This window comes from Chroicocephalus ridibundus, chromosome 22 (genome assembly GCF_963924245.1).
Source record: "Chroicocephalus ridibundus chromosome 22, bChrRid1.1, whole genome shotgun sequence".
In the NCBI taxonomy this organism is placed as follows: domain Eukaryota; kingdom Metazoa; phylum Chordata; class Aves; order Charadriiformes; family Laridae; genus Chroicocephalus; species Chroicocephalus ridibundus.
In genome coordinates this window covers 4,644,500-4,671,349 of record NC_086305.1, presented here as the reverse complement: position 1 = coordinate 4,671,349, position 26,850 = coordinate 4,644,500, and the positions used below count along the sequence as shown (strand labels likewise).

Genomic DNA, 26,850 nt, shown 5'->3' with positions numbered 1-26,850 from the left:
TGCACAGACATACCCAGGCTGCTGTAGACTCCTGTCCGACCAGCGACTGAGGAAGCAGCGCAGATGACGACCAGTCTTTATTTTCGGAGGCCGCAATTTCTGCATAATCTCGTCGGTGAGACTTTCTCCATCCCCGCTGAGGTTCAAGAAGCATCTCAAAGACACTCAGTGTCAACACTGCATGTGGACTCAGTGGTCCAGACGCTGAAATAAAGGCTGAGTCTCTGCACACACGATACAGGCGGCGTGCGGAGATGACGGGATCTGTCCCAGAAAGAGCCCCACCGAACGAAGCCCACGTCATTCATCGCCATTTCTGAACGCAGGCAGGCACAGGCATTCCCGATTTCATACGCGATTTGTACATTGTGTAATTTATTCTGCTCAGATCTTTAGTTTGTGTACCAGTGCTCGAGATATTTAAGTAAAAATCTGAAATTATTTCACTGGAAGAAAATTTGCGTGATGAGGGAGGCAGCAGGGACCGTGTCCCACCCGGAGCCTGCCCCAGGAGAGACAGACATTCCCAGCCAGACAGCAGGTCTGCGCATCTTCTAAGGGGACAGGGCAGACTCTGCTATTGAATTTGCCACACTCATCGCCTCACGCTCCAAGAAAGCCGCTCGAGTTAAATGTCTCACCCAAGGGCTGTGAGATAATCCCATTTTCCTCCAAAGGAACTGATCCGGACGCTGACAAGAAAGGAAGAACTGGCAATTATTCTCTTTAATCATAATGTCAAGGAAGTGCTGTCCTGCATCCCGCTGGGTTGTGCACCGGCAGAACACGGCAGCAGATCAGTCCTTTGATCTCCTACTCCGTGATCAATTTTCCCCCCCACAACCACCTCACTTTCCATTAAGGGGAGGGAGGCAGCTGACGCACTGACCCACACCACAGCCCCCAAACTCAGCCTCCAGCAGAAGCCCAGAGCCAAGGGTCCGCGTGAGTGTGCCAGCAGCTCACCCTCTGACGCCTCCCAGTTGCTACCGGGGACTCCCAGGCCAAGTGTGTCACCCCCCTGAAGCACAAGTTCCATCAGGTGAAGAAAGCCGTGCTCGTAATGCACTTTACGCGGTAGGTGTGTGAACTGCACCCTCTTTTCTCATCTCGCATTATACCTGAGGTGATACTCTACCTGTTATTGCATTTTTTTTACTCATTTATCGCTACTCTGCCCATCCCTCCTCCTCCTGACCACTGCTCTAGCTCTGCTTGCTTCCTCCTAGCCAGTTACAGCCTGTCTCCTCCACACCACCAGATTAACCCAGCAGAGAAATCATAGAATCACAGGGTTGGCAGGGACCTCTGGAGATCATCTCCTCCAACCCCCGGCCACAGCAGGGTCACCCAGAGCAGGCTGCACAGGAATGCGACCAGGTGGGTTTTGAGTGTCTCCAGAGAAGGAGACTCCACCACCTCTCTGGGCAGCCTGTGCCAGTGCACAACTCCAAATGCAGTTGTGCGTCCTTTAGTGGTACCAGCTGACAGAATGAACAGAACACCAGAAACAACAATGTTCCCCCTGCAAAGCTGTGGATATATAAATATTATCATGGGCAGCGAACTCCACCCTGCAACCGACCTTGAGAACCCACCTGATGATGCCAACATCTCCATCCTGACCCCGTTCCATGCCAACAGAGAGTCACGTGCAAAGTCCTGATTGTATTTGGTTTGGTAAAGTGCAAGACACTGCAGCAACAGAAGGCTTATTGGTGCAACTTTGTACAAGAGATGTATGTTAGCTAAGACCAACGTGCCATAAAAGCACCTCTACGTTATTTTCAGGGATGCTTTGAGGCCACCAGAGGATGACAGCAGACAGGAATCAGACCTGTCACATCTCACTCTCCGATACCCACCTCCGTCCAACACTGGAAGCACTGGGAGACATACAGGACCCAAACCAGCCTCCTTCAGCCACAATTAATAAAGGAGCCGACAGCAGCTGCAAGTGTCTTAGACCATTCACGTTGCAATCTACCGTACATCCTTACAGTGCAATACTACACAGCAAAGCGTAAGGCAGATATGTCAGACTCGTCCAGTTCATTATGGGGATTGGTATAACGAGGGCACACCGAATAGCCTGTTCTTCTGAAAAGGAGCCAATCTGGCCTCTCTCCCCCAGGGTCCATCATACAGCAGATTGGCGCGAGTTCAGAGACGGCGTTGCTTCAAGAGAGGTACAGGAAGCCCTTGGATGCGATTCTGCTCAGAGAACCTGCTCCGTGCTCGAGGAGGAAATGTCCAGTAACCTCCACGCAGCGTAGGGGTTGAGTTCATCCTGGTCTCTGCAGAGCGCCCACACGTACAGCATCCGCAGAACCTTGTCCTGGAAGGAAAATCCTGTCGTTAGAGCGTGCGTGATGCTCAGAGTCCTCCTAGCTCAGCGCTGATGGGGACATGCTCCACGCTTCCTCCAGAGATTGTCCTTGTCATTTTGCTCTCTAAGCCCAAAGGTCCCGAATAAGAGTAGTATAATAAAATTTGACCATATTTTTAAATACAAATTTCTGGTTTCAAATTGGTCAGCCGCCAGGCTGCGCTGCTCTCTGTAACCTTCCATCAAGTTGAGGTTCTTTCCCGTGGCTGTTCCCCGTCGGCCCGTGAGCCGCATCCCCTCCCCACCGCTGTGTCGCTAGCTCTCACCCTTCAATGTCAGCAGCTCAAATTATCCAGAAATTATCACCACCAGGTCTGAGGAGAGACCGAGAGCAAAAAAAGCCAACATTTATCAATGAAAATCAGATCGTATCAAGTCCAGCCACAGACACACGTTAATTCTGCGGTCAAATCTTTGCTGTGCAAACACCGCTTTCACCATACAGGGTTATAGACTGAAAAAAAACCCCAAACCTATAAGCTTTTCCATCTTTTCTATCCTTGATGCATGGAATGAGAACGCCAGCAGTTTTGTTCATAATAAGTGAATAAGGATGAAAGCCGCGTCTCAGCACATCCTGAGGCCATCACTCATGGTCTTATGAAAACAACTCCCTGAAGAGTCCCCGCAGCTGCCGGTGCCAAAGTCCCTGACTCTCCCGGGAGAGAGGTGACACTGCCATCGGAGACGGGGCTGCCAAGAGCCCAGATCTGGCACAGTGTCACGGAGCCGTTCCGCAAATCAAAGGTTACTTTGATTTTATCATTTAACCATTAACCAGGGAGAGTCTTCGCTCTGATAAGGAAGTATCACTGAGGGATCAGGCTGTGTGTTGGCTCAGCTCCCGGCTGTGTACTGAACGACCACATTTTTGATCAAATGTGTCAATCTTTATAGGTTATAATTTAGGCACATGAATGTGAGGGGGGAGACTTCCTGTACCAGACCAGTCATTAGAAAACTAATGCTTTAGAAATATCACATATCGTAAAGTCGTTTGGTTTTTTTCTTTCCTCGCTCAGCGTTTCAGCAGATTAACTTGCTTCGGCTCTGCTCAGCAGCGTTACGAGTGATTGAAAACTTGAGTCATGCAGATGTTTGGGATACGTCAGAAGGAAGAGCAGAGGGGACAAGAAAAGAAAAACACCAAAACTTTTGCCTGCTGGAGGCAGGCTGTACATGGATATTCTAGCTACGCTAACAGGTCTTTCCTGAGTACAAAACACTGAGCATAAGCTCAAGATGAAGGGGGTAACTGATTTAACACCATCAGTGAAACCTTAATTTGTACGATTTTTGTGATTTTCAAAGTTCATTTCATAAGATTGTGTATGAAAGGCCATTTAATCATACACTTCAGCATCAAAGCTCTGCTACATCTGGCAAAGTTTATGTTCTTGAACGCGGGATTTCTGAAGGGATGAATAGCAGATAAGCTTAGAGTGGCTGGCGATCCCGCAGCGCGCAGTACTGAACAAGTGGCACGGCTTTCTTCCTGGAAACGAGACGTGATGAAACATCAAAATTCTGCCTTTCCAAAGCGGAGAGACTTCTGGGTTTCTGATCTGGTGCTTTTATTATTAATAGGGTACACCTTAATCCTCACTGTACAGTGCATGATGCTGCTGCATATATTCACAGAAAGTGGGACAGCAGACGGGCGGACTCCCAAATGCAGATTTCTAGCATGCAAGGCGAAACTTTGTCCTTTAATCCCAGAGTTTGCTGCGACAAACTGCATCCTGCCTCACTGCCCTTCAGCACCTCATCTGAAAAAGATTCCCTTGACTTCGCTCGATGGGTTTTCTAAGGCCTCGCCTTCCCAGATTGATTTTGCGGTGCTCCACGGGGGCGCCCAACATTAACTGCTCCTACACCTGGTCCGACCCCATCACGGGCTGCCTGGTCTCCCCACATCTCATTGGGGCTGCGGGGACAGCAGTGGGGACTTTTAACAACTGCAACTAGGTAAAACACCGCCGCAATTACAAGCGTATTTCTCCTTAAAGAGTTCACAGTTCGAGGCTCCTTTTCCCTAGGCCATTTGTTCAGTGCTCGGCAGGAGCAGCTCAGTAAGCACCAAATCTTCGTTACCAGCCAGCCTGCATCTGACATTTGATTAAAGCTGAAGTTTTGTTTCCAATGGAGAATTTTAATGCATCTCCTTGATTTATTGCTGCTCCAGAGCAATCCGACAGCAAACGGACTTTGATATCCTGTTCAATAATTATCACATCAATATCTATCTTCTAGGAATGCAGTAATTTAATGCAAGAAATCACTGTATCAGCTGTTCCTCCCCTGCAGTTGACGTGACAGGTTATAAATCAGTCCAGATGGGCCCCATCATTAAAATTAGTCCCTTTTTTTGGTAAACTTACAGCCTGGACTAGAGAATGGTCACAAAAAGACAATATTTATTAAATGCATGTATTAATTTTAATGGAAGTCTGCTAGAAACTGCCAGCTCCAGGCATCTGACAATGTCCCCCATTATGCATCATTAAGCTACTTAAACATTGCACGGACACAATACAAGCCTGAGCCGTCTGGAGAGCGAGCCGCTCGAGAACAAAGGTATTCCAGAAAACGCACTGGCTCCTCGAACCTGCTGTGTCGTTAACTTTGGTAACGAGCATGTTCTGTGGTTCCATCTGACAGGCTCCAGTTAGCATCACTCCCAACGGAAGAGACAGGCTGGACTCACCGTGCGAAAAGCTGAACCACAGTGAAGTACGAGCCCCAGAGATGCCCAAGATTTGCTGCACAGCGGCCACTCCACAAATCACCCCGTGTCAGAGGTTCCCATTAGAAGCTGTATCATATACAGCATTTCATACAACTGGATATGGGAGAGTTTTGTGGAAGTAAAGGCTTGCAGCACTGTAAGATATTTTGTACTAGCATAGTGAGGCAGCGGCCAAAAACATTAACTCAGTGATTAGTTAGCACAGAAAGGACAGGGAGCTGTTGGAGCAGGGCCAGAGGAGGCCCCGGAGATGCTGGGAGGGCTGGAGCCCCTCTGCTGTGAGGACAGGCTGAGAGAGCTGGGGGGCTTCAGCCTGGAGAAGAGGAGGCTCCGCGGAGACCTTCCAGCCCCTTCCAGTCCCTAAAGGGGCTCCAGGAAAGCTGGGGAAGGACTCTGGATCAGGGAGGGGAGCCATGGGATGAGGGGGAAGGGTTTTACACTGGAAGAGGGGAGACTGAGATGAGATCTGAGGAAGAAACTCTTTGCTGTGAGGGCGGTGAGCCCCTGGCCCAGGTTGCCCAGAGAAGCTGTGGCTGCCCCATCCCTGGAGGGGTTCAAGGCCAGGTTGGACGGGGCTTGGAGCAACCTGGGCTGGTGGGAGGTGTCCCTGCCCAGGGCAGGGGGTGGCACTGGGTGGGCTTTAAGGTCCCTTCCCACCCAAACCATTCCATGATTCTATGATTTTCCTCACCCCCTGCAAATGACTTAACTCCAGCTCTGTTCTTATAGTGCCCTTTATGAAAGGAAAAGGGAGGAAAAAAAAGAACCGGAGCAGGTGGAAGCTGTGTGAGGGAGGCTTTAATCTACAGCAGGATAGTTCAATTCTGTCCCAGAGGGTGCCAAAGGAGCAGAACTCAGAGGCGATAACCACAGAATCGTAGGGTTGGCAGGGACTTCTGGAGATCATCTCCTCCAACCCCCGGCCACAGCAGGGTCACCCACAGCAGGGGGCACAGGAACGCGTCCAGGCGGGGTTGGGATGTCTCCAGAGACGGAGACTCCCCCACCTCTCTGGGCAGCCTGTGCCAGGGCTCTGCCACCCTCACAGCAAAGAAGTTCCTCCTCGTCTTGAGATGGAACTTCCCATGGGCAAGTTTGTGCCCGTTACCCCTTGTCCTGGGAGCGTCCTGCCCTACCGGAGGCCGGGACCGTGCTGGCCAGGCACGGCAGCAACTGGCAGGGAAAGCACTGCTGGTGGTCATACCTCCAGCTCCTCTCCTCACCATGAATTTAAAATATCCCTTTTTCTGTCCTTTCTAGACGTTTGCAGACTCTCCTCATATATGATAATTCCCAATTAATGGGTTGTAACACCTCAAGAGTCTGACAGGAATAAAGAGCCCACACCGGGCTTACCCACAAGATGGCATATCATTCGTAGCGGACACCCAGGGCTCCGGCTGCACCCAGATGGATCCGCACCGACCGAGACGACTAGCGGGGCACCCGGGGAAACTGCACGCAGCCCATGAGCTTCACTTACCGGGTCACCTTCCACCACTTCCCCTGTCTGGTTCTTAATTACCATCACGACCTGAGCCTGGAAAGTGATGATTAATACTGGTCCCTGCTCCATCATCTTCCCCATGGCCAGCTGCAACGAAAGAAAATGCCGTTAGAAAACAGACGATTTCTGCAGATTAATGTTAAAGTATCAAGTATTTATCACAACTGCTATGGTTTGACACAGCTAACAACCCCACCTTCTTCTCGAGCTGAATCTAGTTATTTTAATCAGGTTATACCTGCTTTGTTAATACAGATGGTGTAGACCTTATTGCAAAGCGTTTTGCCCAAAAACTTTCCCTGTACTTAAAAGCTTTCCCAAAATTGTTCTGAGAGTTTTCATCGTTTTTCCAAGTCTAAAAATCTGGGAAACAGGAACAAGCTCTGTTCCATTATTTCCAAATCAGAAACTAAAAATAGAAGAAACCTTGCTCTTACCAAAAAAAAAATATTACACTTTCTTCAGAAAGTACACCAACCAAAGTTTTTTTCTCTTGCTTTTAAATGAATTTTCGACATAAAGTTGTACAGAACTAGATACAAAGAACTAAGCAGCAGAAAGGCTTCAAGGTGAGAGCCTTTTGTTTGACGGGATTATTTTCTCTCTTCTAAGGTCACTCCATTAAATATTCCAAGAACTTACTAACCGAAAAGCAAAGAGGAATGGAAAATTAAGCTTTGTTTCCCAAAATTGCACATGGGTTTCAAGGAGGCGGAGGACCATATCACTGACTAGGCTGTATCCCTTACGGGTACCAAGACTTCCATACTGGTATTGCTTTATTATTTTTTAGTACTATGAACCCAAAAAAATCCTCTATAATCAAGACAGTATTTATATCATTCCTCCTACACTAAGTTCAGAAACCCCGTTTCACAAGTCACATACTTAAAACTACATTTAGGCAGTCAATAATAATAAATAGTCCTGAGAAATATCAAGGATCCAAAATTCCATTAAATTTAAAGGCTGTAGTTCTCTAGTGGAGAAGAGCGTGCCTGCAAGTACCTGGAACATGAGTTCAGATGCTTATGTTTGAAAAACCCGTTTTTAATTTTAACGCTGCCAACTTTGCAGCATGTGAATTCCCTTAAATCTTCTAAATGCGGTTTGTTGGTTTTTTTTTCCCCCCCAAACTCACTGAACTGTTTTCCTGGATGAGATCACTCAACGTACTCCCATAAATCTCCTCTGGGGAAACGCATTTAAAAATTTAAACACACAACACCCTTTATCCCCCTTTCTCAAAATACAGACAGCGTAATAAGAACTGCACTCATTTATGTTCCATATCAATCATTTTCCAGCTAAAATGTAATTTTCTTGAGAAATTTCATGCAAAAATACAGGTATCTAAAAGAAGCTAATAAGGAAATGTCTTCCCAGCCACCGCTCGGAATCCATGCGCAGCTCTATACTAATTAGCACCTACAGAGGAAAGAAGTTATTTAGCACACAATGAAATCACGTCTCCTAGACGATACAGAAAAACCTTTAATTTAAATAAGATGCTTCGAAAAAAGCAATCATGTTTATTACTTCCTTAGCTTTACTTCTGTTAGACCACATTATTTATCGCTGAAGATAATCAAGAGAATTGCAGATGCCACAGAAATTTTCCTGCTCATTTGGCACGTGTTTGCTGTTAGTATCCAGAGTTACCGAAGAAAGAGGAATCGTTTCCTCTGGACCCAGATGGAGGAGAGAAAATGAGAAGCCTATCACGACCAGAAGGCAAAATGGCCCTCGGACGGGGACCAGACATTAGCTTTTTGTGTTAGGAGATGCCCTGTAGATGATCTTCTTGCGCCCTGTGAAGATACACGGTCATTAATCAAGTCAGTTCCTGCTGCTCTTTTGCAGGGTTACGCAGGTCAGACCAAGTCTCTTGCCACAGGGCATTTCCTCACGTGTTTCTGGAGCTCTCCTGCACCCACTCCAGGTTTTTAATGATGTGAGCACAAAAGGAGACTCCCACAAAGGGCAGCAGATACAGAAAAACCACTATCAGCAGTCCGCCCTTCAGCGACCCACCAGCAGCATCAGGTTTTATTAGCTCTTTTGTCCATGATGGTTGCTGAATTCTTCCTGACTTCTTGGCTTACAGGGGTGTGACCGCAAGTAAGCAACATCTGTCCAGCTAATGCACCCAACACCTGGAACAGCTCTCACTTTCTAAACAGCATCCCCTTATCATCAGGCTTCAGTTCCATCTCTACCCGAAAGCTTCTAATCCTCCAGCTCCTTACCATGGACCAGCTCACCGCTGGGTTTAGACCCCCGCTACATAGCTCAGTGTTCTCTGCTCCTACGGGAACGACCCTGCAGTTAGCTTTGTGCTGATTGTCCAAATGGATCCAGCTTATAATTTCATCGAGGATAACACTGCACAGCTGGGGTATATTGGACAGGTATACCATAATACTTGGTTCCAAAAGAAACACACACTGAATGTTGCCACCTTTGAGTTAGCACCTTTGGTGACAAAGGCAAACAGCTGATCCGAGTTCAGATTATTTCCAGACATGTTTTCAAGCGCTAACGTACAGCTGCCCTGTTCCCTGCCTCCCCTTGGACAGTCCCTTTGAGGCAGAGCTGGTTATGGGACATAAAAGGTCTAACTAAAGGCAGTAATTTCTTTGAGATACTTTTGCCATTGCAGGAAAGAAAGATCTGAAAGAAAACTTGGGGGCCAGTGACAGATGGCACTAACAACTTAATTAAATAGAAGTACTACTGTAGAGTTACCGCTAAGTAGAACAATATCACCTCCCGCTCCTCAATAAAGGGGAACACAGAGAGCGTTACGACTGCGCAGACGTTTGGCCACAGTCCCCAACTGCTCCTAAGGAGGAAACGACTCCACTCCCCACTCACCAAGAGCCATCCAGAAGAGCGGATAATTCTCTCTAACAGCCATACCTGCACAACCTTGAGTCACAGGAGTACTGTGCGTTATCTTCCAGAGTAAGCACCACCAAAGCCCTTCATGAAAGCACCAGGTCGTGCTATTTGCCTTTATCATTAGCCTTTCTCAATCTAGATGCTGGCGATTAAGCCCAAGGTGCCCTGACAGCGAGGAGACAAACCACAACGCGGTAACTCAGGCTTGATGACACAGTAGCGAGTCTGTCCCACGAGCTCTCCCTTCCAGCAGCGGTGATCTGCTCCTCCGTGAGCAGAAACAGCAAATACCAGATTGGCACAAGGCAAAAAACCCAGCAATCAGAGCAAAGAAGAAAACCCCTCCTCAGGTCATGAGTTTCTAATTCATCCCCCAAGGTGAAATATAGAAAAGGACACTCACATCAATGTTGTCAATGTCAAGAATCCTGGAGTGGAACTGGAGACCCATGGCTTTGGCTTGCTGGATTGGATGGGCCAGCTGACTGTAAGTCTAAATGAAGCAACAAACTTGTTACCCGTTTGAATTTGTTCTGTCACAAAGAAAAATGGATTTTTTGCTTAGAGAGAACCACCAAAAAAGGTAAAAGTCTTTTTTTTTTGCAAATATGCTGAACACATTATGTCTTGCGAGGTATCAAACAGCTACATCAAATGCTCTGGGCTTCCAATAACCAAGTTCTCACTAAAAATCCCACCTCCCCTGGCCAGACCAGGAGATCCATCATTCACAACAGAGTATGTACATAAACCGTGTGCACCTGACAGCCAAGGCACTTACGATTCTGATTTGACAGCAGACAAGGAGAAAGAGTCTGGGAACCAAGCTATCCTCCTACTACCCAGCCAGACCCTGGAGGCAGACCAGCGTTTCCTGGCTCCTTTCAGGCACATATGCTTCATTATTTATGCATGGAGAACTGTTGCTGGGGACAGTGAATTTCTCCTGGCTTCCAGCATGATCACCGTACTCTTGGCAGGTATCAAACAAACAGGAGGCAGTCCCTACCTTCCTCCCCACCATGGATCTTCTACCCTTCATCACAAGCATTTAAATGCAAATATCCTACAGAAGCTACTGGCAAAGTCACTAGAGTGACGCTGGAGTTACAGATCCGGGCTACTGAGGACAGTAGGCAGAGACACCTCTACCAACCATAACCTACACCTAAGCCAGTGGGCTGAGAGCAACCTGCAGCTCAGTGGGTCTACCTGCCACTTAAGTAAGTTTTTGCTTTACTGGTTTGTATTCCAGCACTTTAGGGATCAATATCACACACTTAACACTTGCAGTATGACTCTGCTCAAGAGCCTTTATCTCCTGCATTCACATTAATAGGACTCTCATTTCCTCCCTTGGCTTATTTTATGGATGATTCGCGACCCATAAGCTTAATTTATAACTGCAACAAGCTTAGAAGGGTTTGCTTTTTGTCTTATAAATCGCAGTGAATCTGCTAGTTCCCTCCCAAGATTGGAGAGGAATTCTCCGGTGTCATTTCAAAGGTTGCTTGAACCAATAAAGGACTTCCTTTTACTTTCAGACTGCATTAAGTATCTTATTCTTACATACCGCAATATTGTTACAAAGATGTTAATCACAACTAACAGCAGCAACAAAATGAAATACAAGAAATCGCCTCTTCCAGCGTGTGGATTCCCAGCCCTCTGGTGGTGGTGATCAGTAAGGAGAAGAATTACTTTAAGCAGCTGAATTATTCAGAAATAGGAAAAGGATGGGTGTGTGTTGCCTATAACACAATTATTTTGGAGCAGAGCGAAGGCCAGAACAAGTGTTCATCTGTGTTGTCAGGAGCGGTTCTGCTTTCATGAAGTTAAGTGGACAATAATACAATCACTGCATTGCAACCGAATCACCGTTTCAAGAAGTGGATCCAATACTGAAAATTTATCGCAGTACAAAAACAAAACCAGTTTTTGTACAATACAAGAAGATTCAGTTTTCTGCAGTGAGATTATCCAGGCTGTAGATCATCTACGCTCCGTTCTCTGGAAAACTTCAGCCTGCCAGGACTATTTGCTGGGATACTGCAGTGGAGCTGTGGTTGTGTAGTAGCTCCAAGGAGAACTTGACTCTGTAAGCAGAAAAGCATCACCTTTTTGGGTCAGCTCAAACGTCTGCACCTTCTCACCCCGCATCTGGGATACAGGCTCCACTAAAGCCCATCCAAATCAAGAAGGGCAGTGCAGAACTGGAGTCAGTTGGACTAGTTTATCTCTTGATTCGCTGTCTCCAAACAGCTCTCCTCTCATATCCAGACTATTCCAGAAGTCCAGCGCGTACACCTGCCTGCAATGGTGTTGTATTGTATGAGCATGTCACACGGGGAAGCAGCTGGGCCACGCAGGTAAGCAACACCCCAGGTGTAACAGTTGGACAGCTTGCAAACACAGAAGGCACAAGACGCCTACTTAAAAGTGAGAATCATAACCTTTTGAGACATTTTTAGGAGCTTTACTTACCGCTTCATAGCACCAATCTTTGAGGATATCAAGCTCGCCAGACATCATAGCCTAAAAGAGAAAAATCAAATAAAATACAAACATTTTAAAATACCTCCTATAACAAAGAGTTGAAATTATCAGCACTTTCAGCAGCAAACTACTTTAAATCCTGCATCTTATGAAACTCTGGAGGAGGACAGGAGCTTCAGAGAGGAACAGCAAATAAGAACTTCTAGAACCACACACGTATTGAGTCAGATGTACATAAAGCTTTCGATAATTAAGAGAAAAGCTATCCTAAACCTTCCCGGCCAAAAATTCAGCAGGATGCACACTACCCAGAAATGCTGGGAGGTGGGGTGTGACAGCAGCAGGGGTACAAAACAGAAGCAGATCGACAGTTTTGAAAACTGTGAAAAATTCAGGGCACAGAACGAACAGAATCACACTGTAACTCACAAAAAGGCTTCTCTTTAAAACATGGCGTAATAAACACCGGGAATTCATACCAAGAGAGATGCTGGGAATTCAGCAGATTTCAAAATGAAGGTAGTTATATGCGGCAGGGCATTTTTCAACATAATGCCTATAAATGGCACTTGATGGCATCTGTAAGCCGGCTGCCTACAGGATGAAAAAACCTCTCCTGTGAAAAATTCATCCTCCAAGAGTCCAGAGCCCATTTGTTTGCAGCTTGCTTTAGTGACACGGCACCGTCAGGAAACGCAGATTCACTATGACAGGTCTGTCTTATTTCACGGTCGGCACTGCAGCTCCCGTCACACCGCTGATACACGAGTCAGTCACGACAAAGACAGCGGTGACAAAACTTAACTCTGCATCAGTTTGGATGTTTGTATCTGCAAACACCAGATTATTTTTAATTCATCCTATAACGCTACCTCATGACTAGGAACACCATAAATATTTCTACCTGTGTATTAGCCTGTATCAATTTGAGATGTGATCACTATCTCGTAGGATGAGAAAATAACACTTTGCTCTCTCTTAGCATTTGTTTCTCTCTTCAAGCCTCATTTTCTCCAGCCTCATATAAATCTCCCAAAACCATTTCTGCTGTCGTTTTTCAAATCCCCTACTTTCACTCTGTCTTTTCTGACATACTGTTACAGTGAGAGGAACTATATCCATTTATACTTGAAGTCACATCCTTCATCAGCACTATCCTCTGAGTGCTTTGATACTTCAGTCTTTAAAAACGTTCAGTTCCCCATACTTCCCTTGACCAGTGCCAGAAATATTTTCACTGAAGCATCTGTCATGACCTGGTCTTCTTCCCAAGCAGTCACAGATCATTTAGAATCCAGCAGTACATACACGCCAAATTCCTACCCTTATCAATATTTGATATCACCATTTACCCACTACTGTTCATTCATCTACTTCAGTTTGATCCCGCTGATGCTCATACCATTTCTCAGGGGAGAAGACGGTTAGTCATTTTCGAGGCAAGAAAAAACTTTGCTAGACTACTAAATTATGAAATATGGTTTTAAACGAAATTGTTATGTGGGATCCAACTCCCTTTTCCCAAGGTTATCTCGTGTTCTGTGCAAAGCTGGATGCTTGAGAAGCAAATACTGTCCCAGCTTTTAACTTCAGCATCAGAAATCTAAAAGAAAAATCTTCTATTTTATAGTAAAGGAGAAAAAAAATAAAACAAATGCATCATAGTCTGCCCCACCTTACCTCCAAGACATTGGGGATTATATCATACTCGCACTGCTTTAAAAACCGATCTTTGTCAAAGGATGGATCCACTTTGAGTATCTCTGTCAAAACCTCAGACATTTCTGTCTTCGAGAACAATCCACCTAATAAAACAATTCAGTGAGACTGGTGGCACGACAACTGTCGCCAGAAAACAAGAGAAAAACCTTTGGTTATATACCAGAGGGAAGGAACAGTGTGAATGACTGCAGGGTTTAAGTTAGGCTTGAGATTTATCCCATACAAACACTTGTCATCGCACTGCAGCTCCGATCCGGTAGCAGGTTACTACACTGCATGATACTGGATAACGATCCGTGCAAAATATGATAAAGCTCCAGAATCTGTCCCAAAGGTTAGTAAGGCATAGAGAACAGCGCTCACAGTCACTAGGAACAGAGCGAAGAGGCTAGAGGGGCGCTTTCACAGCAATGATGAAACATTACCTATTAAGTCAGTGACTTTGTCTGTGACAGCTCTGGAAGCTCGAATGAATGCGTTATCACTTTCATCATACTTCATTTTCATTTCAAAGAACCCTGAAAGGAGAGGAGATGTAAGCCGCAGTGTCCTTCCACTACATTCCTGAATTAGGAAACAACACGCAAATAATGGGTTGCAGATCAAACCTGCGAGCTCTCTTCTAAACCCCTTTGTTGATTAACAAGTTCCAGTCTCCACAGTTATCTCCTCATCTTCCTGCAATGTTCCTGCCTATCAATAACTGTCACTAGGAGAACGATGGGTTTCTCCAAATTCAGCAGCCAGAAACTCTGGACCTTTTACGCAGGTTTTCAAATAGAAAATACACTGGACTTGCTTACACCAGTAACAGTCTGCTTACCCTCCTTGATCCAGTCTGCTACAAGGGGTAGCAGGATGTGAAACCAACACCAGAAAGTTTAACTTGCGGGGGTGGGGGGGGAGAAATCAAGAACAGACCTTAAACCTTGTCAATTTTTACTAAAATAGCAAGGCATCAGTAAGGATGCATTTTTTAAGCAGCTCTATGTACTTCTCAACCTTGATAAGAAAGCAAGCCAAGCATGTCACAAAACTACAGAAGTCATTGATGGGGAAGGAGAATTGCAAAGCAAAAATCTCAAAGGCAGAAAGAAGGGCAAGGGGTGACACACACACACAAAAAAAAAAGCCATTTAAGCAAGCAGGCATTGTTGCAACAAAGGGCTCAACCAACCCATCGTCTGTCTCTGGACACCATCAGATGGACCAGAACTGCAGAGGGTAGTTGCGGGATAATGGGCCCTGCAGGGAAGCTTCTTCCCACCAAGTCAATTAACAATTGGAATCCTGCCCTGAAGCTTGCGCTCCTTCCAAAAAACACACCGTGTTCTGGGTACAGGTGGTACATAAAGGGAGCGCACACACTGTAAAGCCTGGTGCAGCCACATCTGCAATGCTGCCGAATCGCAAAATCACAGCCTTGGAAATATGCATAAAACGTAGAGAACGCACAGATGGCACCGGAGTGGAGGATGCAACATGTGGGGAGTTTTAGGAGCTATGAGCATCTCTCCTTGGAAAGGCTAAAAAATGGGATGTAAAAACCCATTCTTGGATACCTCCCAAGGAGCTTTAAAAGAAGTTGGGAAGAAACAATCCAAAGTTAATTATTTATGTTGCACTTTTACACAGTCTTTCTTTCCTTAACAAGTCATTTACCCTGCAGTACACCGGCAGCGATTATTTTGATTTGTTAAAGGATTCTGGTCTCAGGCTTCTTTATGCCTTCCAGAAACATTAAGCGTCTAGATAACTATCAAAAGTCATTGCTTACTGCAGTACAGATATTCAGTATTTTTAGATTTTGCAATAAAAACAGAAAGGAGGCGAAGTCCCACACATTCCAGACTTCTAAGCAGATGACAACAGAAACCAGCTCACTGGAGACAAGATTTTTCCTCGTTATAAGCTCAAGGTTAAGAAGAAGAGATCTGCCTGCCCTGCCCCCTCCCTGGTGACACGCACGCCTGCGTGCCCTGGCCACCTCCCAGTGCCAGAGTGGATCTGACTAGAAAAAAAAAAAAAAAAAAAAAAAGAAAAAAGAAAAAAAACCCAGAATTCAGTTCTCTTCAAGGAATGGGGAAAGCAGGTTTTGGTACCTACAGGGAGTAGGGACTGATCAAAAACAATGCCTGACTGGGGGAAGGGTCCGAACACAGATGGAGCAGCTTGGAAAAGCTGCAGTGTTGTCAACTCCGCCTACCTCCCGTTCACACCACCTCACAGCAACAGCTACAACAAAAAAGAAATGGCTGGGATTGCATTATGTTGAGACTAGTTGCACAGATGGCATTAGGTCCAACACAGCAAGAATCAGAACAGGGAAAATAACGTGCTACTCCTTTGTCTTTGGAACACTTACTATTGAAGACCACATTGTTGTCCTTGAAATCTTTCCACTGCTGGTACCATTTTGAGTCTTTATGCAGCACCACACCCATGGCCTCCCTAGAAAGTGCAGAAGACAGCGGTACTTATGAAAAAGTCACTGACAACCGTGTGAGAATAAGGAGGAGGACATCCTGGCGAATATCATTGCAGCACCACTGAGGCTGATACACCACATAAACCATACACAACTTAGTCGAGCAAGGCGGCAGAGAAAGCAAAGGAGCTCCGACTTAGTCCTGCCAAACGTAATTCGACAGCACGATGTTCAAACCGAGAAAACACAACACATGCGCAACTCAAAATTTCAGGTCAGAACATTACGTACCCATTTCATAATCTTAAGTGCCCGGTTTCACTATCGGAAGATTCAGGATCATCGATTTATGCTGGAAATTTGTCACGCCTCACCCCCCAGCCTCACTTCACCACTTGGATTTTATCCATCCCTGACCTGTAGTTAAGTTTTAAAGTTTTTTATCAAATCATACCCAGAAACATTCACCCTAAATTACATCCAATACGTACTCATTAGCTTCAAATATTCGCTCCTCTTTAATCCTCTCGCCTGAGAATTCTGTTCTTTTTCGTAGTCGCTCCGGACGTTTGTAAGGACCAGTCTGCCCTAAAACACTTTCATCTATTTCCTTCTTAACGGTTTCTACTCCCTGAAAGGAAAATAGCCCTATTAGGTTGATTTACCGTTCCCCCCTCCCCTTTCCCAGAAACTGAAAATTGTTTCTGTTGAAGAAAAAAAAGAAAAAAGAAAAAAAAGAAAAAAAAGAAAAAAGAAATAAAAGAAAAAAAAAAGATAAGAGACCACAGGTTATTCTCTCCCTTACTCAGCAAATGCTTCTTTGCTGGTGTCTATTGACAAACACACCAGTACCAAAGCCTTCTGCTTAAGTTAACAGTCTAGGACAGCAAATGGACGGTTGTACTGAATCAACCTGAAGGAAAAAAACCAACCTAGCAGAAGCTATGGACACAGTCAAACCTTACAGCTGATAAGGGGTAACCTCTACAGAGTTTAAATCGGAATAAATCAAGCCAGAGATCAGCAGGCGTATCAGCCCCCAACAGCAGCCAGCAGCTGCTGATAGAACGACAAGCCCCAGGTAAAAGGAAGAACGATTCCTAGTCTCCAAAAGTAGGGGACAAGAAAAACTTCAGGACAGCAACAACTCACTGCAAAGACACCGTAAAGGTCAATAAAATCCAAGTTCTAGGCCCAAGCTTAAACAAACAGGAGTATTGCTTTCCCCAAAACAAAAAGGAGCCCCATTTCATATAGAATTCTACACACCTTCTAGCTGAGAAAACAGCTTCGAAGCAAACTGGGTTTTGCCAGAGAAGTTTAAAAAAAAAAAAAAAAATCACAGTAGTTCATCTTATACTAAAGGAGAGATAGGAGATATTCTCCCTCTTGGGTGAGGCTACGTCAAGAAAAAGGACTTGATAAATCTGGAGCGATATACATCTTGTCAGCGAACAGCTACAGCCTTAGTTCAGGTTCTGCCAAGAGGAAGCTGCATCCCACCACAACCATTGTTGGGAATTTTTATCATCCACTTCAATAGCAACTGGGACTAAATGGCATTTTTAGTGTTTCTCCTTCATCTTGGCTGCTCTACTTTCCTTGCTGAACCTTTTGAGCGGTACTTTCTCTAATGACTGTACCTACAAAAGGCCCGTTGCACGGTAGAAGCAGCTTTCCTGTTACAACTACACACACGCAGGCAGAAAGGGATTTTATATACACTCTATATACAGCTATTTCCCAATCTGCGTTTTTATCGAGGACATGTCAGTTATGCAGCCCAAAGCGTCGTGTGGCTTTATGGGGGCTGTTATTTTTCAACTTTGTTTTATGCAGGAAGTTTCTGGAGAACACACAAAGTGTCCAACACAACTTTGCCAGCACGAGCCCTCCTCCCCTGCTGAAAGCCAAGGTGACTCTTTCCTTAAGAAAGTTATAACGATACTGAGGGCCTATACAGAATAGATGCCAGAGATCTGATACAAAGCAGAAACTGCAGTTTAGGTGACTTTATGCACCAAGGATAAGCAAATAAAAAGCTCCAAAGCTCAGCCTGCTCCTGCTGACTATAAAAGACCATCGGAGGGACCTGGCAGAGAAAAGAACAAGCCCCTGTGGATACCAGTTAGGTCCAGATTATAAAAATAAAACATCTCCTAAATACTGAAGCAATGGAGATCTCAAACTGGGACTACTGCTACAATTTTTAAGGTGGCATATTTGGTTTTCTGAATCAATAGACTAAGTATTCTAAATTCTTCATACATATTAGAAATCATAGCAAAGCTACAAGAACTGCTCGCAGCCTATAAAAGCTCTGTGAATCAGTTAAACCTGAGAATGAATCCAAAGGTTTATCTGTTTACAGGGAAAACAAATCTTTAAGCCTCAAAAAATTTACTTTAAGGTCCCATAAAATCATTCCCTGCTTATAAGATCTGGCCTAGCAGCATGTTTCATAGAAGGAACAAACAGTTCTCAGATTAGGAGGCTGCTGGAGCAAGATAACAGGTTTCATTACAGACAAAGACAAAAAAATAAAAAATAGTGTCTAATGTGATCTGCGGCTATGGCTAGAAGTGACCTTTGGCAGACGATGTCTTATTAGAAACACAGAAAGAGAGGAGCTGACACGACTGACGCTCCATCTGGCCCAGTGTCTCCTCTTACAAGGGCGAAAGCCAATGCTTCAGAGGAGGCGTGAGAAACCAATCAAGGGGAACACTTCTTTTTAGGCTAATTACCAGTTGACTGGCTGACATCAAAACATACGAGCACTCAGATATTTTCTAGAAAAGGAGGGCTTTAAGCAAGCCAGTTTGTTCCCAAGAGTACCACTGGTATCTGTCTACAGAAGACATCTGCTCCACAAGCACGGCAACCAATTTTTCCAGTAACTCACTTCAGCAGAAGCTCAGCTACTCTGGGCTTAGACTGTTCTAGGGTTGCCGAGTGAACGCTAGACCTGCAAAACGCACCTCCTGAATTTATCAGCTTATTCCAATGGCTCGCAAGGCCTTGCTGTAAGAGTTTTGCATTTGATTTTATACTCAGGACAAACTCGCACACTAACTTTTGTGTTTACAAGCTGTGCCTGCAGCACTGGGTCCTACAGAGGCACAGGACTTACGTACCTGAGAAATAGCTTTGAAGGCTGCTGTCTTGCCTAATTTCTCCCCTCCTTTTGTAACCGACTCTGCGGACTGCTTTGCTGTTTTTGCGGCTTCTTCCACACCTTCCTTTATCTTTCGGCCAATATCACTCTTACTTACTTCATCCAAACTCTGCAACAAAAGAAAACAGGAAAGAAAAAGTCATTTCAGGTGAAACAAGTGAAAATTTATTTTGAGTAACTCCTCTTTGTGAACATTAAAGACTTTCTAATGCACACACGACAAAACTAACAAAACCGAAGGTGAACATACAGTTACGTGTCACAGAGGAGACTTACTGGGACACCGTGGTGTGGCACTGCGGCTCTGGCCAACAACTCTGCACAGAACAACAAATGTGACTATTCATGGCACCATACACATTTGTAATAGCTGGTACCCATGGATTTTAAAAAAAATATATTCTTTTTTTCTTGACATCAAAGAGAAGGACCAATGATGCCAGAGTTAAAATACCCCAGCCCTTTCCTTTGAAACAATCAGGTACTTCTTGCTCCTTAAGAGAAGGTATAGAAGTGGTTGAGATAACTCTCTGCTATGCAACTCCCTGCAAAATTAGAAACACTTTTCTTAATCCAATATCTTCATGTACACCACTTTGCCTGTGTTTACAGAGCCAGGATCTAATATGGAAGAGGTTAAAAGAACTCTGCCAGTAGCTGGTCACCCTTTCATTCTGCACCAGCACACGTCATACCCTCGAGGGTCTCAGAAATCTCACTGGCATCAGGCAACCAATCCTGGATGGATCACAAGCCACAACCTCAGAGGAAGAGAAATGACAGGATAACGGTTTTCTCTGGTTTTCAATGAGATTTGGCTAATAAGGATGCTTACAGCACCCTCAACAGTACTGAAAAGATACTGGCTATGTCCACGTCAGCAAAGAACACTATGTCCAGCTCGTAACCGCACGCCCAGTTAAGCTGCTACACCAAGGCAGACTTAGGCAGAGAGAAGGAGCACAGCAGAGAGCAGGGATCGGGTCCTCACAAACTTCACCTCGCACACAGTTTCAGCCCAGTGTTTGGCTGGCTGTTTCTCAGCGGGGATCCTGCACCGGACTGCGAGTGTTAGGAACAATCACACAGGCTTCGATCTTAAACCACCGCTGAAAACAGCCAAGTTCACCCTGCTCCAAAGCAGCCCAGCTATGGGCATGAAGGCCATGCCCTTCAACTGACAGGTAAGGAATAGCCTCCCAAAGTACCTCTCAGCTGTAACTTACTGCAGAAATTCTTGTACTCTCTTTAAGAGAAAGAGCAGTAAGTTTTCAGTCACTGCTGATTTAATTACTCTAATTAGTAGGAGGGAAAAACAAGACTCAGGTGCCTGGGAGTAACTGTCAGGGTGGCAGACACTGCAACAACAGCCTTTCTCCAACTCCTCAGGCTCGGCGCCATCTCCTGGGTACGGACAGGGCTGCAGCACAAGGAAGGCTGTTGCTAAACCCAGCAGCAGATCTTCGAGCCAGCTGACTAGCAGGCACTTTGGCCACAGAGGAGTGTGTAGGACCAGCATTGTCCTCGCCTACATCTGATCTCTCTTCATGACAGCCCTGGAGACCCACAGCAGTCAGTGCAGCCTGAGCACGCAGGAACCCCTGGGTTACCCTGGCCTGCGAGTCATTCCCTGCTTCCTCTGGATGCCATCTGGGGGCAACGCCGAATGGATGGGGCCTCCTTGACTTCCCCATGGTGCCCATGCTGAGAAGGGGGCAGAAAAGGGGGAATAAGCAATGAAAGGTCTTGCACCCCACCAAGGACTGCCCAAATAGCCCAGTTTTGCAGCAGCTGAATTCACAGGCACTGTAACACTGCAGATCAGCTTCCACAGGTGCCACACGCACCTGATTTATTCCATAATTAACATACTACCAGGAAGATTCCTCAGAAATTTATTCCAGAGACAACACACCAAACGCTCAAGTACATCTGCTGCCTGGTTGAACTCAGACAAGAAACCGAGGAAGTGAGCACAAGCTGCAGTGCTTAGTCCCAGCCTAAGAAAATAACTTGAATTCAATTGCTTAAAAGCAGATCTACATCGGCACAGGGTCTGAGCCTAGAACAGAAGACACTCGTACCTGTCAGGTAAGAATGATGCCTTCTCCTCCAGGCATTTCCTTATTCCCAAGACACAGAGAGCCATGGGAACCCTCACAGCACGGTAACTTAGAGGAGAGCAACTCAACTACACCACCAGCACTTCTACGTACAACACCTGGAGCCTCTGATGTTGCAAGTCTTTTCCAACATGCAATAAGAAGCCCGAAGCCCCATCACATTAGTAGCAAAAATTGTCAAGAAGAGCATTACATCTCCTAAACCATTTTCCAGGGTGATCTTTCAGCATTGCTCTAACTACCCTACAGTGGAAGAACCACCTTGAGGCTTTTTTCACTGATAGATAATGCAGAACCATAAGGACCGTCTCCAAATCTGAGAGGAATCATTGGATAGTGCCTGTCCGCTGACCGTACACTAACTCAATAAATCTATCATATGCTATTGTGTAATTTTCTTAATGACTCCAGCCTTAAAGATTCAGAACAGTGATCACCTTTGGAATAGCAACCACCTTTCACCCAAGAAAAAAGGGTGTTATAATTCACATACACACAGAACACATAACCTTAGGGAATAAGGTTCTGCCTTAGGGAAAGGTTCTTCCATAGCCGCATTTTACCTCTTTAACTGTACCAGTTATTTCTTCAAGTTTCTTTTTAATCACTTCTGAGGTCTTCACTGTTTCAGATTCAATGGTTTTCTGTGGAAAAAAAAAAAAAAAACCAAACACGCTGCATTTAACCGTGAGGTCAGAAAATACTCAGAGGCAGTTTAGCACAGAGCACGCCCCATTAACACTGTAATTGAGGGCAAAAAGAGCTACACCTTAGGGAGCACGCTACTTCGGCAACCAGCATCAGCATTTCATTTCTGCAAGTAACGCTGTTTATAGTTCTTCAAATAACGCAAAAGAAGTATTAAATTTAACGCTGGCAGTATCTAAATGTCTCGTTATTTTATCTGCTCGTTATTTAGGAAATCCAGTGAAGGGTCTGCTGGAAAGATTTTCCACTAAAAAAAAACCCCAAACCACCCTAAGGCATCCATTTACCAGTCAGCATTTCCAGCCAAGCAGAACTTCTCATAAAAACAGGCATGCTGAACTAAACACTTCATTTGCAGAAAGATTCAGATTTACCTTCAGAGCAGTAATAGCTCAGTGACCGGGCAATGAAAACTTCAAAGGAATTCATGAAGACGACTTACGTATTTCCTCCTCGCTTCTCGAAGCGCATCAGATTCTTCCAGCTTTTTTGCTTCATCTCGGAATTTTTTAATACTTTCTTTCATCTCCTTGTTTTTTGCTAATTCCTGTTTGATGTTCTCCACAAAACCAGATATAAAACCCTTCCTTCCTCCAGAAGAGTAGCATCTAGACTAAAGAAAATCATTACATGTTGTAGAATCCAAAGAGACATTAAATTAAACAAATATCAAAGCCAGCAGGTAGATTTAGTTAAGCCAAGCACGGGGTCACTTCTAATGTGTTAAATGTTGTGGAAAACATAAAGCTACCTTGAAAAAGAAGGAGCTTACTGACAGAACAGCCCATCCAACACATTTCTAATGCTCTGTGAAGTACGTCTATATAGCCATTAAAAGATGCTTCTCCAGGAGTTTAACTCTGGAGGTTAGTTCAGGCTTAAACAACGCGTAGATGAAGGTACCGTAGCACCACTCCTGAACTCTGTCACTCGGACTCAGCTACTACAACACTCCTCGAGTTCGTCATCTTAAAAAGTGGAAACTTGCAACCTGGAACTGGTGCTTCTCAGAAACATACCCACATCTGGTCGATCAGTACTCTAATGGGAAAACGCTTTTGGCCTGAAATAAAAAAAAAATAAATCAGCCGCTAACCAACCTGATGGATGTCTAAAACCGGCCTGCTCATCCTGTACACTGTACCCGTGTGGACTGCGGGAACTGGGGATCTCCTGGATATGAGCCATATGCCACTGATGAGACATTTCTGCAAGGCGAAAATAAGATCAGGTTAGCGCACAACACACATGACAGCAGTCTTAAAGAGCCAAGGAAAAAAGGAAAGAATATTGCAAATATTCACCGATCTTCCGGGAACACAGCCTAAGCGCTGCCGAGAAACGCTGCAGGCTGGTTTGTTAAGAGTCATCCATAAAAACTCTGTATGCGTTTGAGCGGCGTTCTATCCACTTACAAGGTTCATTTTGATAAAAGCAAAGTTGCAGCCCAAAACGGGGCAATGCACCTTTTGCAATCACTTGAGAAAATGTACATGGCTTCACAGAATCGTGATTTTATTAAAACAGTGATGCACAAGTAAATCCATCCTTGAGTTGAAACACCTGTTAGTGGTGAGAAGCACATCGTTTTTTCCAGGAAAACTGGCTTCAAACAGAACTTTCTCCCAACCGTGGAAGACAGCCAGGACCCTTCTGTATATATTTGTGCTGCCTGAAGTCAGAGATAAACACCTTTTGTCCCAAGCCACAGAACAGATACATTAGCTCACGGAATGATCACTGAGAAACTCCACTGCAACTTCCCGAGATCCCAAGTTGCAAATTCTTGCATCATGTGGCAAATCCTTCGGTCCATCCTCCGATACTGAGAGCAGACTATGCAGAGCTTGCAGATTCTTGTCTCTACTCCCTTAAAATGGTCTCTCAGCACTGACATAGCTCCTCTTTCCCACATTCTGGGACAAACCTATTCGGCCTATCCTCGGCCTCCAGACAAGCAAAAGCTGCACCTTTTTCCTCAAACTAACCTCCCGTTCTTACCGAGCCGTGCAACCCAAGCTCTTTCTCTGCAAGACCATCTCTCAAACTGCTCCCCTAAAAAATAAAAAATACCCACAAAACAAAACATGGACAAATAAAACAGGCTTTGCCATTAAAAAACTCTGGAAAATTATTTTTTAAGCTGAGAATATTGTGTCCAAGCTCACAATAATACGTCCAACTCTTTACCAGGCTCCTTAGACGTTGAAGAGGTTTTGTAAAGAGCGGCACCGTCTGGTCCTGTGGCATCAGTGGCGGCACTGCCAAACACCACGGGCTAAATCCAGACTGAGAAGCAGCAATGGTGTAACTGCCCCACACATCCTGCTGGCCCGAAGACACGCGTTACATTAACTCACTGGTTTCAACACTTCTATTAACTCACACCTTTTAAATTCAGCTCCCTTTTACTTATTACCTCTGTAGGGATAGCTAAGTTCCACTAGCTTAAAGTTTAAAACAAGGCTCTCCACAGCCTACCCTCGAACCTTGCTGCCCAAGCCATCATTAGGGTCAGGCTTTGAAGCAAGCAAGAACAAACTAGAAATTATATGTATAACTCAAAAACGTATATTAACTGTAAGAATGGCATTAAAACCCAGGGCAGACTGCCTGCTGGATTCAACTGATCCCAGCTCTTGAGCAAAAGGCACGTTTCTTCCACGCTACTGAGCAGAAATGCTTAATCCGACGTTTAGCTTTGGGCAGAAAAGAAGATCGACCACCTTCAAAGCCTGTCGCACCACGAAGTGGCTTTTAAAGCCAGAACCTTTGCATTTAATTCACACGCATCCATTCACCCACTCGACCCAGGGGAAAAATAATTTAACCCAGGTTTAAATTTAAACCTTGCAAGAGGTCACCAGCAGAGCGGCTCATCACAGAGAGCTCTGGAGGCTCCAAGACCGACCTGGGCTGGACGGGGCCGTCCCTCGCTGAGCTCGGTGGCGGCACACGCAGGCCCGCTGAAGTGGGGAGAGGAGCCGGGACCCGACAGCCCGCAGGCAGGGCCAGGGCCGGAGCCGGAGCCGGAGCCGGGCCAGGGTGGGACGGGCCCTCCGCGGTGTCCCCCACCTCAGCGGCCCCGGTATCAGCCCGCCCCGGTGCCCCGGCCGCCCCCCGGTGCCCCGGCCCTTCAGCCATTCCGGTACCGCCGGGCAGAGGTTAGAGGGGAGAGGAGGGAGCCGGCACCGGGCCGCCTCTCCGGGCAGCACCCGCCCGCACCGGGTTCTCTCCGTGCCGGCCCGGCACCGCCAAGCCCCGGCGCTCCCCCCTCACGGCACCTCCAGCGCCGGAGGAAGCCGGGCCGCACCTCATGAGTCGGCAGCGGCGGCCCAGCGTTATCTCCCGCCGCTCCCCCTCAGCCCCACGGCGTCTCTGCGGGCCCGGCCCGACTCAGTCCTCGGCTCCCGCCCCCCGCTCACCCGGCAGCCTCCGGCCCCCGCCGCCATCTTCCCAGCCCGGCCCGTGACCTTCGGGCGGCGCCGCGCGCTGACGTCACTGCCGCGCGCCGGCCGGCAGCCACGTGGCCGGGGCGACGGCGGGAAGCGGGCGGGGATTAATTTCCCGCCATTATTTTTCTTTCCTTTTCAAACTTTTTCGGGTTCCTGCCTTGCCTCAAGGACGTTCTCTCCTACCGCAGCTGCACCGACAGCCCCGCCGTGCCCACCCGCCCCAAGGAAACGCCAACAAGGCTTTAACTAACGGTTTTATTGTGAAGCAAAATGCAGCAGAATTGGGTTTTTCAGGTTGTTTTTTTTTCTTCTCTCTCCAAAGTACAAAATAGCAAGTGAAGTACCAGTTCCTCCAGCACAGCAGCATTTCCCCCCCCGCCCCCTCCCCAGCAAGGGCTGTGGTGAATGCACCCCACTCACACGTGGCCCCTCACCACATTTTCCACCATGGCAAGGCTGGGCTGAGGTTCCTGCGCTTCCCTTTCAACGGAACTTCATTAATGAATCGCAATATAAAAAAAAAAAAAAAAAACCACTGAGTTTAAGTCAGCAATTTCATCGCACCACTACTTCCACGGGTGTAAGGGGCTGTCAGAAAGGGCAGGAACCTCTTATTTGAGATTTTCCGGATGGAGAAAGCAAAGGCAAAACTGAAACTCGATGTGTTCTGGAGAGTGCGTTATTGCAAAGCTTATGGGAAAGGGTTAACAGACCAAGACCAAATTATGACTTCTTTTCCCCTTATACTAGCATTCCATCAGTTTTTAGAGCCATTTCAAGCTATTTTTCCACATTTCTGACCGCTCTGGCTCTTGCGGCACAACCCAGCAGCACGATAAAGCAGAGTACAGACAGCGCCAGGCTGCCTTTCATCAGACACATGTGGAGTAAGCTAAAGCTTAATAATTACAGTGGATTACACTTCAAACAGCTGGAATATAGTCTAGGTGACAGAGGGAACAGTGGTCCTCACTCTTCACTTGCTCAGTAGCATAGAGATATCAATATATTGAGATAATCGAGGGGCAATCGCTGCCTCTGAGCCAACGCCGTCCTGCTGATGGAATCAAGCCCACCCTCAGAATCTCTTCTTATTTCCCATTACTGTAAGAACAACTTAATTTTGAGGCCACACAGCTCAGGGGCAAGAAATTCTGGTCTTTGGCAGAAAGCTTCAGCTCTCCTGCCACA

The 26,850-nt window shown here is 46.0% G+C and overlaps 1 protein-coding gene across 1 annotated transcript; it reads right to left on the bottom strand.

Moving 5' to 3' along the window:
- Positions 1–1,648: 1,648 nt before the first annotated feature.
- TIMM44 (translocase of inner mitochondrial membrane 44) lies at positions 1,649–25,680 on the bottom strand. Its single transcript, XM_063358067.1, has 13 exons — positions 25,630–25,680; positions 23,305–23,412; positions 22,647–22,817; positions 22,060–22,140; positions 19,333–19,482; positions 16,687–16,826; positions 16,133–16,218; positions 14,193–14,285; positions 13,726–13,850; positions 12,034–12,084; positions 9,953–10,042; positions 6,622–6,732; positions 1,649–2,338 (listed from the first exon to the last, which is right to left on the bottom strand). Exons 1-13 carry the CDS (start codon positions 25,654–25,656, stop codon positions 2,219–2,221), a joined length of 1,353 nt encoding a protein of 450 aa, XP_063214137.1. The 5' UTR covers positions 25,657–25,680; the 3' UTR covers positions 1,649–2,218.
- Between the last annotated feature and the right edge of the window lie 1,170 nt (positions 25,681–26,850).

What these genes read in the sequence shown, in the direction of transcription:
- TIMM44 (XM_063358067.1), bottom strand. Translation starts at nt 25,656, where the DNA reads ATGGCGGCGGGGGCCGGAGGCTGCCGG. An exon ending in CGGTTTTAGACATCCATCAG is followed by an intron (nt 22,818 to 23,304) that starts GTTGGTTAGCGG and finishes GATTTTCTTTAG; the next exon opens with TCTAGATGCTACTCTTCTGG. An exon ending in GAGAAGCGAGGAGGAAATAC is followed by an intron (nt 22,141 to 22,646) that starts GTAAGTCGTCTT and finishes TTTTTTCCACAG; the next exon opens with AAAACCATTGAATCTGAAAC.